This window comes from Pseudorca crassidens, chromosome 6 (genome assembly GCF_039906515.1).
Source record: "Pseudorca crassidens isolate mPseCra1 chromosome 6, mPseCra1.hap1, whole genome shotgun sequence".
Taxonomy (NCBI): domain Eukaryota; kingdom Metazoa; phylum Chordata; class Mammalia; order Artiodactyla; family Delphinidae; genus Pseudorca; species Pseudorca crassidens.
This window is the reverse complement of record NC_090301.1, coordinates 32900778-32917022: the sequence shown is the minus strand read 5'-3', so window position 1 is coordinate 32917022 and position 16245 is coordinate 32900778. Positions and strand designations below refer to the sequence as shown.

The following is a 16245-nucleotide window of genomic DNA, read 5'->3' as shown; positions in this document are numbered from 1 at the left end:
AGAACATTACAGCCAAAGAGGGGCATGAGCAAAGATGCCTCAGAAGGGTCTGGAAACAGTACGGTTACCGAAAATGGCAGGTATTTTGAAATAAGGTAGGAGATAAGGGTGGAAATGCAGGCACAGGCAGGTTTGACCCTGGGGTCAATGGTGCTTTATTTTTGAAAAATGTAAGCAGGGTGCTGACATCTGAATCTGCTTCATAGAGAGAGAATTTTGGAGGAAACATGGAAGACGAATTGGGGTTTGGGAGACCTGTTAGGAGGAGTCACAGTAACCCAGGAAACCAAATGAGGTTCTAAAGGGCAGAGGAGGAGGAGTGGGAAATTTGAGACACGTTTTAGAAACAGAATTGACAGGACTTCGGAACCAATATGGAAGTGGGGAGCAAAATGATTCCCAAAGTGTTGGGTTGGACACAGGATGGTGGAATAGCAGGTGAGTGGAGAGAGTCCTTGACATATAAGCAAAGCAGGTGACCCTTTCCTGCTCCCAGCTTTCCACCACAGTCCTCCATCCCCGCTGCCTTGCCCTGAAGGCTGCTGTGGAACCAGCTCCAGACCTATTCCTTTTGCTCTTGTTAACTCTGAGCCCATAGGAAGAGAACACATCGAGTTTTGCTAGGTGGAACAAACAGTATCACTTGCCCTAGGCAGGGTAACTTAGCAGGTCAAGAGTTTTAAACAAGACACTGATTTTCTATGTAGAGAAGACACCTGGGAAAGTCAATGAAAAAATGTGGGGTTTAGTGGAGGTGGCAGGAAAGCAGCCCTTATTTCACTCTCGTTGACAGACTCCAATGATATTTGTTATTTTTCCCGTTGACTGGTGTGACTGCAGATTTTATCCAGTAGTACAGAAGCTAACTCAATCTCCTTGTTGATTTCAGCATCCACAGGCACATATTTTTGCTTCACAAAGATACAACAATTCGGGCTTCCCTGGTGGCGCAGTGATTGAGAATCCGCCTGCCGATGCAGGAGACGCGGGTTTGTGCCCCGGTCCGGGAAGATCCCACGTGCCGCGGAGCGGCTGGGCCTGTGAGCCATGGCCGCTGAGCCTGCGCGTCCGGAGCCTGTGCTCCGCAACGGGAGAGGCCACAGCAGTGAGAGGCCCGCGTACCGCAAAAAAAAAAAAAAAAAAAAAAAAAAAGATACAACAATTCAAGGGTATCCAAAGGTTGCATAGACACTTACTGTTGAAAGCTCCAGCAGCATGAAGGCCAAGGTCGAAGAGTTGTGAAGGAAGGAATCCTGAGGAGTGAGCAAGAGGCTCAGACCCCCCAGAAGGCTCCTGGGATGTAAGACTGGCCTTGGGGCTCCCAAAGACAGCCTGGCATTCCTGGGAAAATTCACTAGCACTCCAACAACCAGGACTTAGGAGGCTGTTCAGAAATGAGAATTCCTTCTCAAAATCATCTTCCAATGAATCTACTGGTACATCTTTTGCAACTGTTGAGTGAATATAAAAACAGAATGGTTTTTTTCTTTTTGAGGAAATGAGAGTAGTATATAGGGCAAATCAAGTTTGTTTCATTGTTCTCATACTTTATTAACATAATTTTTAATGAACAATTAAACTGATTAGGAGTTTATGTGAAAATAATTTCTAATTAGGTAGGCTACATATCAAAATGACATTTCACAATGAAAATATTAATAGTTATGAGTATTTATGTATAAAATAATTAAGCAACCATCTATGTAAGACAGAAACAGGAAATGCAAGGAGAAACTGAAACAAATTAAAAATAGGAGACTTTAATATACTACTCTCAGTAAAAAAACAGGCCAAGAGGACAAAAGTAAAGATATAAAAGATCTAAACAGCATAAAAAAACACGGTAGTTACTTTTGAATATAAGCAAACCCTAACAGAAAATGTACCTTTTTCTCAGGCACACACTGAAAATTCATAGAAATCAATTACAACTAAGGCACACACACAAATCAGTTTCTTAAAATAGAAATATTACGAACAACATACTCTGATTATAATGCAATAAAATGAGACAACTTTTTTAATGAAACCAGAAAGATAAAAATCTCTTCCACTTGCACATTTTTATACCTTCTATTAAACAATTCTTGGTTGGAAGGGTAATGGAATTTCAGAAAAATGATAAAGAAGACATTTCATATCATAATCCATGGGATATTTAAATAACAACTAAGATGAAAAATCATGACCCTAAATATCAATAAAATATCATTAATAAATATTTATTTATCATTATCAATAAAAATGAAAGATAGGGGCTTCCAGCATGATAGAATGATGAGGTCTAGGGACCCGCACGTCAGTTTTAAGTAACTGGTGAAAATGATTTTAAAAACAACCATTTAAAGTCTCTGGAAGTTGTTCCAAGGACACACACCAAGTGTTTCTACCAAGTGTAGAAACATTTACTCAAGAAAATCTATTAAAATTTAGAAAGAATGAAGACTTGAACTAAGAACCACTCTCTTCCACCCACTTCTCAATTCAGCCAGATGAAAATTCGCTCTAGCCTGGCGGGAGTGGGGGAGTAGGAGAAGGATTAATTGCAAACAAGCATGAGAGAATTTGGGGGTAATGGGAATAGTCTAATAGTCAATTGGGATGGTTGCACAACTCTATAAATTTACTAAAAGTCATTGAATTTTATACTTACAATGGGTGAATTTTATGGTACTTAAATTATACCTTGATAAAGCTGTTAAAAAATCAAGAGATTTTGTACAACTCTGTGTAAATAAATTAGAAAACCTAGACAAAATGAATAATTTCTGAGAAAAATATAATTTACTAAAATTGGTCCCAGTACAGATAGAAAGCTTAAACAGATCAATTTCCATAGAGAAGAAAACACAAAAAATCACGGGCCTAGATGTTTTCACAGGGCATAGATGCTGAAAAACCTGTTGGCAAAATTCAACAATCATTCCTAATAAAAACTCTTGAGAAAACAGGAATGTATGGATACTTAACACTGTCAAATATATACCTCAGTCCAAAAGCTAGCGTCTTAATTAATTCAGAAACAGTACAGGCATTGACACTAAGATCAGGAACAATACTATTTCACATTGTTCTGGTGGTAGTAACCAATGCAATTAAACAAAAGAAATTAATTACAGTCACAAGAATTGATAAAGAAAAAACAGGACTATCTCTATTTGCAGAAGACATGATGGTATACCTGGAATGTTCCAGAAAATCAATGATAAAACTAACTCAAACTATAATCAAGTTCAGCAAGGTAGCAGGATATATGGTTAACATGCAAAAATTGTATCAATACAAAAAATAATAACCAGTTAAAAGATAAAATGGAAAGAAAATGTCATTTATAATGGCAATAAAAGAAATAAAATATTCAGAAATAAACTTAACAAGAAATGTTCAAAACCTCTAAGAAAAAACTATATCTGAAAGATAGACAAGTAAACTTTAATAGAAAGATGCCCTTTGTTTCTGCTTAGGATGTCTTGACATCAGCAAGCTGTCAGTTTTCATATTTAATGTGATCACAATAAAAGTATCAGTGAGTTTTTTTATGGAGCTAGACAGTTTGATATAAAACTCATATTGAAAAATAAACATGCAAGAATAGTTAAGAAAATAATGAAACGAAGAGGAAGATACTAGTCCCACCAGATACAAAAACACACAAAAAAGTTTCTATGAAAGTCCAGAAATAGACTCAAATACATATAGAAATCTAGCATATGATTGGAAGTTATCTCAAATTACTGGGGCAAACATGGCATTTAAAAAAATAATATAAAGGATAGCCATTTGCAAAAAGATAACATTTAATCCACTGTTAACGCCATATTGCATGAATAAACTCCAAATGAACTGGAGATCTAAATATAAAAAATAAAACTATACAAATATTAGAAGAAAACATAAACGAACTCCTCTAACCTGGGTTTTGCATATGACAAAAACCAGATCCAATAAAATAAAAGATTAATAAATTTGACTACATAAAATGTTTAAAACTTTTTCATGGCAAGAAGCAACTATAGGAAAACTCGAAAGACAAACTAGGAGAAAATGTTTGCAATGCTTGGCAGAGACATTCAAGGTAGTATTTACCGAGTACCTACATTGCTGGATGGTAGAGACACATGAGACAGTAAGATAAACACAGTGCCACATGTCCTCACAGTTACAGAGATACATTCCACAGGGCCGAAACATACAGAATAAGCAATTATTTAATTTCCATTGGCATGTGCTACAAAGTAAAGTATAGGATTGCATTCCTGTGTAGAGACCTATACAGATTTTCATGTTATGGAAATAAATATTAAATAAAAACTAAAGAATTTTAAATAATAAATTATCTATATATATAGTGAAATTATAATTTACCATTTTCAGAGTTAGAAAACTGAGGTGCTCCAAATTCTCTTATTCCAGAATGTTTTTCCTTGTGATCTTCAGTTGCTGAAACAAAAGCACATAAAAGATAGCTGAACAAGAAGAAATTTAGCATGCTTATTTACTATAGTTTTTTTTTTGTTTTTTTTTTTGCGGTACGCGGGCCTCTCAGTGTTGTGGCCTCTCCCGTTGCGGCGCACAGGCTCCGAATGCGCAGGCTCAGCGGCCATGGCTCACAGGCCCAGCCGCTCCGCAGCATGTGGGATCCTCCCGGACCGGGGCACGAACCCCATGTCCCCTGAATCAGTAGGTGGACTCTCAACCACTGCGCCACCAGGGAAGCCCCCCTACTATAGTATTTTATGATGTGACCAAACTGTTCAATTGACCACATCAGATTATAATACATATATCTAAAAATTTAAAGAACCATATATAAAAACCACATATGTATATATATAACACTATATATATATATATATATATATATACACAAATAAATTTGTAATACCCACAGGTATTCAGGTCCTCTGTTATATCTATGCCCTCTTGAAAGTTAAAAATTTTCATATCCCATGTAAATTGGTGCAGTGACTATGGAAAACAATATGGAGGTTCCTCAAAAAATTTAAAAATAGAACTACCATATAATCCAACAATGCCACTTCTGGGTATTTATCCAAAAAAATGAAAACACTATTTCAAAAAGTTAAATGCACCCCCATGTTCATTGCAGCATTATTTACAATAGTCAAGATATGGAAACAACCTAAGTGTCCATCGATGGGTGAATGGATAAAGAAAATGTGGTTCATATATACAATAGAACATTATTCAGCCATAAAAAAATGAATGATATCTTACCATCTGCAATGACATGGATGGACTTTGAGGGCATTATGCTAAGTGAAATAAGTCAGAGAAAGACGAATACTGTACCATCTCACTTATATGTGGTATCTAAAGAACAAACAAAACCCGAGCTCACAGATGTAGAGAACAGTGCTGGAGGCTAGAGGCAGAGGCAGGGGTGGAGGCAAAATGAGCGGAGGGAGTCAAAAGGCACAAAACTTCCAAATAAATAAGTCATAACGATGTAATGTACAGCATGTCGACTATAGTTAATACTGTAGTGCATATGTGAAAGTTGCTAAGACAGTAAATCTTAAAAGTTTTCATCACAAGAAAAAATTTGTAACTGTGTATGAGGATGGATGTTAACTAGACTTACTGTGGTGATCATTTTGCAGTGTATACATATAGCCAAACATCATGTTGTACACCTGAAACTAACACAATGTTATATGTCAATTATACCTCAATTAAATAAAGTTTTTCACATTCCAAAGCCTATTCCTTCCCTGGTGGATTTGTTCTCATTCTATAGTCTCCGAAAGGCCATTTTATACAGCTGACCCTAACAATAAGGGTTTGAATTACACAGGTCCACTTATATGTGGATTTTTTCAATAAATACACTGGAAAAAATTTTGGAGATTTGTGACAATTTGAAAAAACTCACAGAAGAACCTCACAGTCAAGAAATATCAAAATCATTAAGAAAAAGTTAGGTATGTCATGAATGCATAAAATATATGTACATACTAGTCTATTTTTATCATTTACTACCATAAAATACACACAAATCTATTATAAAAAGTTAAAATTTATCAAAACTTATGCACACATTGATACGGCACAATTTGCAGCTGAGAGAAATGTAAACAAACGTAAAGATGCAGTAATTAAATCATAACTGCATAAAATTAACTGTAGTAATTTCATAGCCACCTCCGGTTGCTACTGCAGTGAGTTCAAGTGTTGGGAGTATCAGCTTAAAATGCCGTGTGACACTAATCATCGCCACACAACCATTTCCTTTCTCCAATAAATTGTGTATCACAGTAAAAACTGATCTCTCAAGTCTTGCGTATTTTTCATGTTTACGGTAATACTGTAAACTCTGAATAACACCACGGGACCCATAGGAAGTGCCACTAGTGATGCTGGAAGTGTTTCCAAGAAGCACAGAAAATTACAAGAAAATGTTGAAATGCTTGGTATGTATCATAGATTGAGGTATGCAGCTGCAGTTGCCCATTTCAAGATAAATGAATCCAGGGTAAGGACCATTGTAAAAAAAAAACAAAAGGAAATTCATGAAGCCATCACTGCAGCTGTGCCAGCAGGTGCAAAAACCTCGCACATTTGGTAAAGTACCTTTTTATCTTGTATTAAAAATGCAGTTTTGGGCTTCCCTGGTGGCGCAGTGGTTGAGAGTCCGCCTGCCGATGCAGGGGACACAGGTTCGTGCCCCAGTCCGGGAAGATCCCACATGCCACGGAGCGGCTGGGCCCGTGAGCCATGGCCGCTGAGCCCGCGTCCGGAGCCTGTGCTCCGCAACGGGAGAGACCACAATAGTGAGAGGCCCGCGTACCGCAAAAAAAAAAAAAAAAAAAAAAAAAATGCAGCTTTTATGTGGGTGCAGGATTGCTATAAGAAAGGTGTACCTATAGACTAATATGATTTGAGAAAAAGCAAAGTCATTATATGACAATATAAAGCAAAAGGAAGGTGATGGATCTAATGCTGGAGAATTCAATGACAGTAAAGGATGGTTTGATAATTTTAAAAAGGGGTTTGGCTTAAAAAAGGTCAAGATAACAGGAGAAACTGTGTTGAAAAAGATACAGCAGACGAGTTCCCAGATGACATTAAGAAAATCATTGATATGAAAGGATATCTGCCTGAACAGGTTTTTAATACAGACAAAACTGTCCTATTCTGGTAAAAAAATGCCACTAGGGACATTTATTAGTAAGGAAGAGGAGTGAGCACCAGGATTTAAGGCAGGAACGGATAGGCTAACTCTTCTGTTTTGTGCAAATGCAGTCAGATGCATGATCAGGACTGCCCTCATCTATAAAGCTGCCAACCCCCAAGCCTTGAAGGGAAAAGGTAAACACCAGCTGCCAGTCTTCTGGCTGTACAACAAGAAGGACTGGACCATGAAAACCCTTTTTCTGAATCGGTTTCACTGATGCTTTGTCCCTGAAGTCAGGAAGTTCCTTGCCAGGAAGGGACTGACTTCTAAAGTTCTTTTGAAATTGGACAATGCCCCTGGCCATCCAGAGCCCCAGAGTTAACACCGAAGGCATCCAAACAGTCTAGCAGTTACACTAGGCTACAATAATGCAATCATATTGCTGCTTCTTTGTTAGAGACACATGAATCGTTACACCTGTAAATAAATATGAATCTTTTTCACATTATCTTTTTATTTTTGATGTCTAGTGTTAGTAATACATATAATATCTACAGTGTTTTCTATTATGTAAGACAATATTGATGTAGGTACTAATAGATGACCCATCTTGTAAACAATGTAAATGTACTGTATTCATAAATACAGCGCAGTACTGTAAAGGTATTTTATCTTCCTTATAATTTTTTTTTTAATTTTAATTTATTTTTGGCTACATTGGGTCTTCATTGCTGCTTGCGGGCTTTCTCTAGTGGCAGCGAGCGGGGGCTACTCTTTGTTGCGGTGTACGGGCTTCTCATTGCGGTGGCTTCTCTTGTTGTGGAGCATGGGCTCTAGGTGCGCAGGCTTCAGCAGTTGCAGCATGAGGGCTCAGTAGTTGTGGTACATGGGCTTAGTTGCTCCGTGGCATGTGGGATCTTCCTGGACCAGGGCTTGAACCCGTGTCCCCTGCATTGGCAGGCAGATTCTTAATCACTGCTCCACCAGGGAAGTCTCTTCCTTATAATTTTCTTAATAACTTTCTCTTTTCTCTAGCTTTATTGTAAGAATACAGTATACAATACATATAGCATACAAAATATGTGTTAATTGATTGTTATCAGTGAGGCTTCCATTCAACAGTAGGCTATTAGTAGCTAAATTTTGGCAGTCAAAAGTTACATGTGGGTTTTCGACTGCATGGGGGCCAGAGGGTAGGGGTGGGGAGGCGGTTGGTGTCCCTAACCCCTACGTTGTTCAAGGGTCAACTATATTTTGTTCTGCCTGCTCTCCACGTCTCTGACACAACAGATATTCTTATTTATTTATTTATTTATGGCTGTGTTGGGTCTTCGTTGTTGCGCGCGGCGAGCGGGGTCTACTCTTTGTTGCGGTGCGCAGGCTTCTCATTGCAGTGGCTTCTCTTGTTGTGGAGCTCGGGCTCTAGGCGCGTGGGCTTTAGTTGCGGCACGCAGGCACAGTAGTTGTGGCTAACGGGCTCTAGAGCACAGGCTCAGTAGTTGTGGCACACGAGCTTAGTTGCTCCACGGCATGTGGGATCTTCCTGGACCAGGGAACGAACCCATATCCCCTGCACTGGCAGGCGGATTCTCAACCACTGCGCCACTGGGGAAGCCCCAGGTATTCATTTTATGTTGAATGAATGAATAAATGATTGGATATGTTGTGCTTTTTTTTCAAATCCGTGATAATTCATTACATAGCAATAGAAAACAAATACACTTAACAATACATTATTACTTGAGGTTATTCCTTGAGGATTATAATTTTTCAAGTTAATAACACATGGGTAATATTCCCCATGCTGCCTTCTACTGGTTTATTTGCTCATGTCTGTATCAGACTCAGGATTTCCTGGTGGAGGAGTGGAGCTGGTCATCTCTGTGTTCCCTGGGCCTAGCACAGGCCTTGGACAGATGCTCTAAGACGAGCTGACACTTGGCAAAACTGTGAAGTTGATGCAATTTTTGTGCCAAACTTCCATATCCTATACTGCATGGTTTGGGGACCTGGAAACTAGTAACAGCTAATGTGGCTACAGAGCTTACTGAGTGCCTGGCGCTTTTCTCAGGGCTTGGTGCACGTTAACCTTGGTGATCCTCATAAAAACCCTACCGGATGCCACCATAACCATGGCATCCCCACCTTGCAGATGAGGCACTAGTAAGGCAAGAAGTCGAGTAACTTGCTCAAGGTCACACAATTAATTAACAGTGGAGCTCAGGTTCAAACCAGACAGCCTGGCTCAAATCTGTGTTCCTAACAGGGTATGTTGTACTTTTAATTCAAAGGCTGCTTTATTCTTCTAAGAGCTGTGCATAGCTGTGAGCAGCATCTCCACATTTCTCATTTAGAGTAGTGATTTCATATGAAGGGAAAGATCAAACGTACGTACTTAAAAGATAGCATATTTTTTTAATGTTTAACATTAAAAAATCAAACATACAAACAAAAGACCCATAGGCAAACATTTTTTTAAAAAATTATCTCTAAGTTTTGGGCCTATATTGGGATAAATTATGCCCTATTACTACACTAGGAGCCAGTTTCTTAGAGTCTGTTTCCCACATCTCTACCTAATTTGCAACCCAGTATAGACAGAGACCAAAAAAAAAAAAAAACCCTCCAAGGTAGGGAATTCCCTGGTGGACCAGGAGTTAGGACTTGGCATTTTCACTGCTGGGGCCAGGGTTTGATCCCTGGTTGGGGAACTAAGATTCCTCATGCTATGCAGTGTGGCAAAAAAAAAAGAATGACAAGAAAAAAAAATCCAAGATTTTTACATCTTCAACTATTATTAGGACCATTTTTTTTTTTTTGCGGTACACAGGCCTCTCACTGTTGTGGCCTCTCCCGTTGCAGAGCACAGGCTCTGGACCCACAGGCTCAGCGGCCACGGCTCACGGGCCGAGCCGCTCCGTGGCATGTGAGATCTTCCCAGACCCGGGCATGAACCCGTGTCCCCTGCATCGGCAGGCGGACTCTCAACCACTGTGCCACCAGGGAAGCCCCAGGACCATTTTTAATTTAAAAAAATTTTTATTGCAATATAGTTGATGTACAATATTATATGTTACAAGTGTACAACATAGTGGTTCCTAATTTTTAAAGGTTATGCTCCATTTATAATTATTATAAAATGTTGACTATATTCCCTGTGTTGTACAATGTATACTTGTAGCTTATTTATTTTATACACAGTAGTTTGTACCTCTTAATCCCTTAGCCCTATTTTTCCCCTCCCCTCCTCCTTCTCCCCACTGGTAACTACTAGTTGGTTCTCTATATCTGTGTGCCTGGGGTTTTTTTGTTATGTTCACTAGTGTGTTGTATTTTTTAGATTCCACATATAAGTGACATCATACAGTATTTGTCTTTCTCTGACTTATTTCACTTAGCAGAATACCCTCTAAGTCCATCCATGTTGTTGCAAATGGCAAAATTTCATTCTTTTTTATGACTGGGTACATATACATTACATCTTCTTTATCCTTTCATCTATTGATGGACATTTAGGTTGCTTCCACATCTTGGCAATTGTAAGTAATGCTGCTATGAACATTGAAATGCATGTATCTTTTTGAATAACTGTTTTGGGTTTTTTTTTGCATATATACCCAGGAGTGGAATTGCTGGGTCATATGGCAGCCTTATTTTTAGTTTTTGGAGAAACCTCTATACGTTTTTCCACAGTGGCTGCACCAATTTACATTCCCACCAGCAGTGTATGAGGATTCCCTTTTCTCCATATTCTCACCAACATTTGTTATTTGTGGTCTTTTTGATGATAGCCATTCTGACAGGTGTGAGGTGATATCTCATTATAGTTTTAATTTGCATTTTTCTGATGATCAACAATGCTGAGCATATTTTTGTGTTCCTGTTGGCCAACTGTATGTCTTCTTCGGAAAGATGTCTATTCAGGTCTTCTGCCCATTTTTAAATTAGGTTGTTTTTTTGATGTTGAGTTGTATGAGTTGTTTATGTATTTTGGATAACAACCCCTTATCGGTCATATCATTTGCAAATTTTTTCTCCTATTGCATAAGTTGCCTTTTCATTTTGTTGATGGTTTCCTTTGCTGTGCAAAAGTTTTTAAGTTTGATTAGGTCCCACGCATTTATTTTTGCTTTTATTTCCCTTGCTTTAGGAGATGAATCCAAAAAAATATTGCTATGATTTATGTCAAAGAGTGTTCTGCATATGTCTTCCTCTAGGACTTCTATGGTTTCCACCCTTACATTTAGGTCTTCAATCCATTTTGAGTTTATTTTTGCCATTGGCAGCAATGTGGATGGACTTGGAGGGTATTATGCTAAGTGAAATAAGTCAGACAGAGAAAGACAAATACTATGATGTCACTTATATGTGGAATCTAAAAAATACAACAAACTAGTGAACATAACAAAAAAATCCAGGCACACAGATATAGAGAACCAACTAGTAGTTACCAGTAGGGAGAGGGAAGAGGGAAGTGCAAGTTTGGGGTATGACGTTAAAAGGTACAAACTATTACATGTAAAATAGCTATAAAGATATATTGTAAAAAAGCTATATAGCTTTGTAAAAAAGCTATAAGGATATATTGTATAACACAGAGAATATAGCCTATATATATATATATTTTTTTTTTTGCCAATATTTTACAATAACTGGTGGGTTGGCCAAAAAGTTCGTTTGGGTTTTTCCATAAGATGTTATGGAAAAACCCGAAATAACTTTTTGGCCAATCCAATATAAATGGAGCATAACCTTTAAAAATTGTGAATCACTACGTTGTACACTGTAACATATAATATTGTACATAAACTATACTTCAATAAAAGAAGGGATATAACTGCTGATACAGCAGGCTTTAAAAGACAAAATAATACTATAGATGGATGGTGAAACTACAACAATGTCCATTATATTTCACTTATGACTGTTAAAAAAAATGTTCTCTACTTAGGTATAGGATTATGCATGCAAAATTAGCTAACCTTGGAATTAGCTAACATAATTCTGAAGGTATGTTAGATATATGAGCTCATGATTATTACAGCTTCTTAGTTTCTTTTATCAATATGGTCTGTATTTATGTGTATACTTAAAAATACCTATCACATTTATTGGATGCCTACTGTGTGCTATATAGTTGATAAATATATCTAGCCCTAATGTCCTGCAAGGCAGGACTGTATGACTCATTTTTCAGATAAGAAAAATGAGAGGCATAAATGACTTGTTTTAAAAAAAAGCCAGCATTCAAACCCAGATTTTTCTGGCTCCAAAGCTAGAGTAATTCATATATATGTTGACTGTACATATAATATATATTTATTAAAAAATAAGAACACGAAAAAAAAATAAGAACACAAATTTAAATATGAGGATAATTTTGAAACAATCATACAACCCTGTGAAATGAATAGCTACACTAAAACACCTATCTTAGAGAAGACCAGAATTCCCTAAAGAAGATAACTGGACCCTCTAATTAGGTACTGCTTGAAAGCTAACTCATTGCTGAGCATAGCCTCCAGTTCTGCCTGACCAGGAAGCCTGGACTGAGACCTGGGGCAGCTGCAGAGCATATCCTATTGCCTGCCCAGGCAGGGAAGCAAGTCAGCAGCCCCACCCAACAGGGGCGCATGGCCCCAGCCCACCTGACCAGGATGCCCTAAAAGGGACCCTGGGGAGCCTCCCAGCCTAGCTCACAGTACTGCCCAGCAGCACACCACAGTCTATAGCCCTGCCTGGCAGCAGAGCCCAGCCTACGTCCATGCCCAGTTGCTGGGCACGTCCTGCAGTCTCACTTAGGCAGGGAGCCCAGTCAATGACACCCCCCAACTGTGGGGTACAGTATGAGGCCCCACCCTACCAGGAGGTCTGGCCAGCGACCTTGCCCAAAAGCCGAGCACAGCCATAGTCCTGCCCAATTATGAAACTCAGCCTGTGGCTCTGCCTGATCACAAAGTACAGGCTGAGGCTGCATCAGATTGTGAAGCCCTGCTGCAGCCCCACCTGCATGCAGAGGCCAGGCAGCAGCAGCATCTGGTGAGGGAGCACAGCCAGTGACCCTGCCTGACTGGAGGTGATTGTAGAGCCCAGCTAGTAACACTGTCTGACCCTAGAGCACAGCACCACCTTACCACAGAGCCCAGCCAGCAGAACTGCTTGAACACAGAGCCCAGCAAGCAGCCTGCCCACCTCCGCCACCTGAGAGCAGGGGCAGCAACTTCACCCAACCAGAGACTGTGACCCATTATAGTTAAACTGTCTAAAGTCAATGACAGAATTTTGAAAGCAGCAAGAGAAAAGTGACTTGTCACATTCAAGGGAAACCCTATAAAACCATAAGCAGATTTCTCTGGAGAAACTTTGCAGGCCAGGAGAGAGTGGGACGATATATCCAAAATATTGAAAAAAAAAAACTGTCAATGAAGAATACTGTATCAGCAGAGCTGTCCTTCAGAAATGAAGACCTGATAAAGACTTTCTCAAACAACCAAAAGTTGAGAAAGTTCATTACCACTAGACCTGCCTTACAAGAAATGCTAAAGGGCACTTTACAAGCTGAAATAAAAGGATGCAAATTAACCTTGTAAAAATGCATGAAATGTGTACAACTCATCAGTAAAGGTAAATATATAGTCATAGTCAGATTCTGTAATATTGTAACATTGGTGCATAAATCACTTTCAATTCCAGTTTAAAAGTTAAAAAAAACCATATTAAAAATAACTATAGTGGGCATCCCTGGTGGCGCAGTGGTTGAGGGTCCTCCTGCCAATGCAGGGGACACAGGTTCGTGCCCCGGTCCGGGAAGATCCCACATGCCGCAGAGTGGCTGGGCCCGTGAGCCATGGCCGCTGAGCCTGTGCGTCCGGAGCCTGTGCTCCGCAGCGGAAGAGGCCACAACAGTGAAGAGGCCCGCGTACCGCAAAAAAAAAAAAAAAAAAAAAAAACGATAGTAATTTGTTATTGGACACACAATGTAAAAAACATGTAAACTGTAACATCAATAACCTAAAATGTGAGGGAAGGAGAAGTAGAAGTATAGAGTTTCTGTATGCTATCAAATTAAATTGTTATCAGCCTAAAATAATGTTATAAATATAAGACATTTTATTGTAAGCCTCATGGTAATCACCAAAAAAATACTGTAATAGGTACATAAAAAGTTAAGATAGAAGAATCAAAGCATACCACCACAAAAAGTCATCAAGTCACAAAGGAAGATACAAGAAAGGAATAAGGGAACAAAGGAACTACAAAACAGTCAGAAAACAATGAACAAAATGGCATTAGTAAATCCTTACCTATCAATAATTAAATGTAAATGGATTAAATTCTCCAATCAAAAGACATTTTAGGGCTTCCCTGGTGGCGCAGTGGTTGAGAGTCCACCTGCCGATGCAGGGGACACAGGTTCGTGCCCCGGTCCGGGAAGATCCCATATGCCGCGGAGCGGCTAGGCCCGTGAGCCATGGTCGCTGAGCCTGCGCGTCTGGAGCCTGTGCTCCGCAACGGGAGAGGCCACAACAGTGAGAGGCCCGCGTACCACAAAAACAAACAAACAAACAAAAAAGAAAACTCCTTGACACTGGTCTTGGCAATGATTTTTGGTATATGACACAAAAAGCTCAAGACACAAAAGCAAAAATAAAAAAGTGGGACTACATCCAACTAAAAATCTCTGGGAAAAAAAAGAAGATCAAGAAAATGAAGAGGCAATCTACAGAATAGGTAAAATATCTGCACACCACAGATGTGATAAGGGGTTCATATCTAAAATATATAATGCACTCATATAACTCAATATTAAAAAAACCAACAACAGTAATCTGATTTTCAAAATAGGCAAAGTAGACATTTTTCCAACCAAAGACATATAAATGGCCAATAGGGACATGAAATGGTGTTCAACAGTACTAATGAAATCAAATACAAATCAAAACCACAATGAAATATCACCTCACGCCTGTTAGAATGGCTGTATAAAAAAGACAGGAGATAAATGCTGGTGGCGATGTGGAAAAAAAGGAAGCCTTGTGTACTGTTGGTGGGAATGTCTAAATTGGTATAGCCATTATGAAAAACAGTATGGAGGTTCCTCAAAAAATTAAAAATAGAACTACTATATGATCCAGCAATTCCACTTCAGGGTTTATATACAAAGGAAATGAAATCACTATCTCGAAGTGGCATCTGCACCCTCACGTTCATTGCTGCACTGGCTCACTACTGTTCAAGAGGGCATTATGTTAAGTGAAATAAGTCAGACAGAGGAAGACACTATGATCTCACTTAAATGTGAGATCTAAAAAAGCCAAACTCCTAGAGACAGAGAGTAGACTGGTGGTTGCTAGGGCCTGGGGGATGGGGGAAATGGGGAGATTGGCCAAAGGGTACAACCTTCCAGTTATAAGAAGAGTAAGTTCTGGGGATCTAACATATAGCATGGTAACTATAGTTAAAAACAATTGCTAAGAGAGTAGATCTTAAATGTTCTTATGCCCAAAATAAATATGGTAACTATGTGAGATGATAGATGTGTTAACTAATCTTATGGTGAAAATCATTTTGCAATACTAAAATATACCAAATCATCACACTGTGCACCTTAAACTTACAGTGTTACATGTCAATTACAGCTCCTCAATAAAGCTGGGAAAAAAAGGCGAACTCAAGTTTGTACAGAAGAGACTTACAAAGGGACTTAACATTTTTTAATTGAATGGATATTAACACAATCCCCAAAGGCTGTAACAAACTGTTTTGACATTTAAATGTGATCATTTCACATTTTAATGAATTTACCATCTTACCTGGTTCACTTCCCAAGCTCACTTCCTCATCTGAGAAAACTAACCTAAAGTAAAGACAAAAAAATCCAAAGGTTTTGGTTAAAATACATTTGGGATTCATACTCTACAAACAGTTTTATGTGGCTTAAAAAAATTTTTTTTTAAACTGTGGAGACATATAAAATAGTTGTCCGGTAGATCTCCTAAAATCTGTCTGAGACAAATCTTCTTCTCTAGAGCTACACAGACTGTAAAAATAATCCTTCACCTCTTATTCTTTCAATGTATATTTACTGAGTATTGATCAAGCACCAA

General features: G+C 38.7%; 1 protein-coding gene across 1 annotated transcript in view; it reads right to left on the bottom strand.

The window, feature by feature from the left end:
• The window catches only part of ICA1L (islet cell autoantigen 1 like), a 69892-nt gene that overhangs the window by 9979 nt on the left and 43668 nt on the right, over positions 1-16245 (bottom strand). The window contains exons 9-11 of the mRNA XM_067740961.1: positions 15952-15995; positions 4366-4440; positions 1197-1451 (exon numbers count right to left, since the gene is read on the bottom strand). Of these exons, the coding sequence (XP_067597062.1) occupies positions 1197-1451; positions 4366-4440; positions 15952-15995 (374 nt within the window). The remainder of the gene's footprint in view (positions 1-1196; positions 1452-4365; positions 4441-15951; positions 15996-16245) is intronic.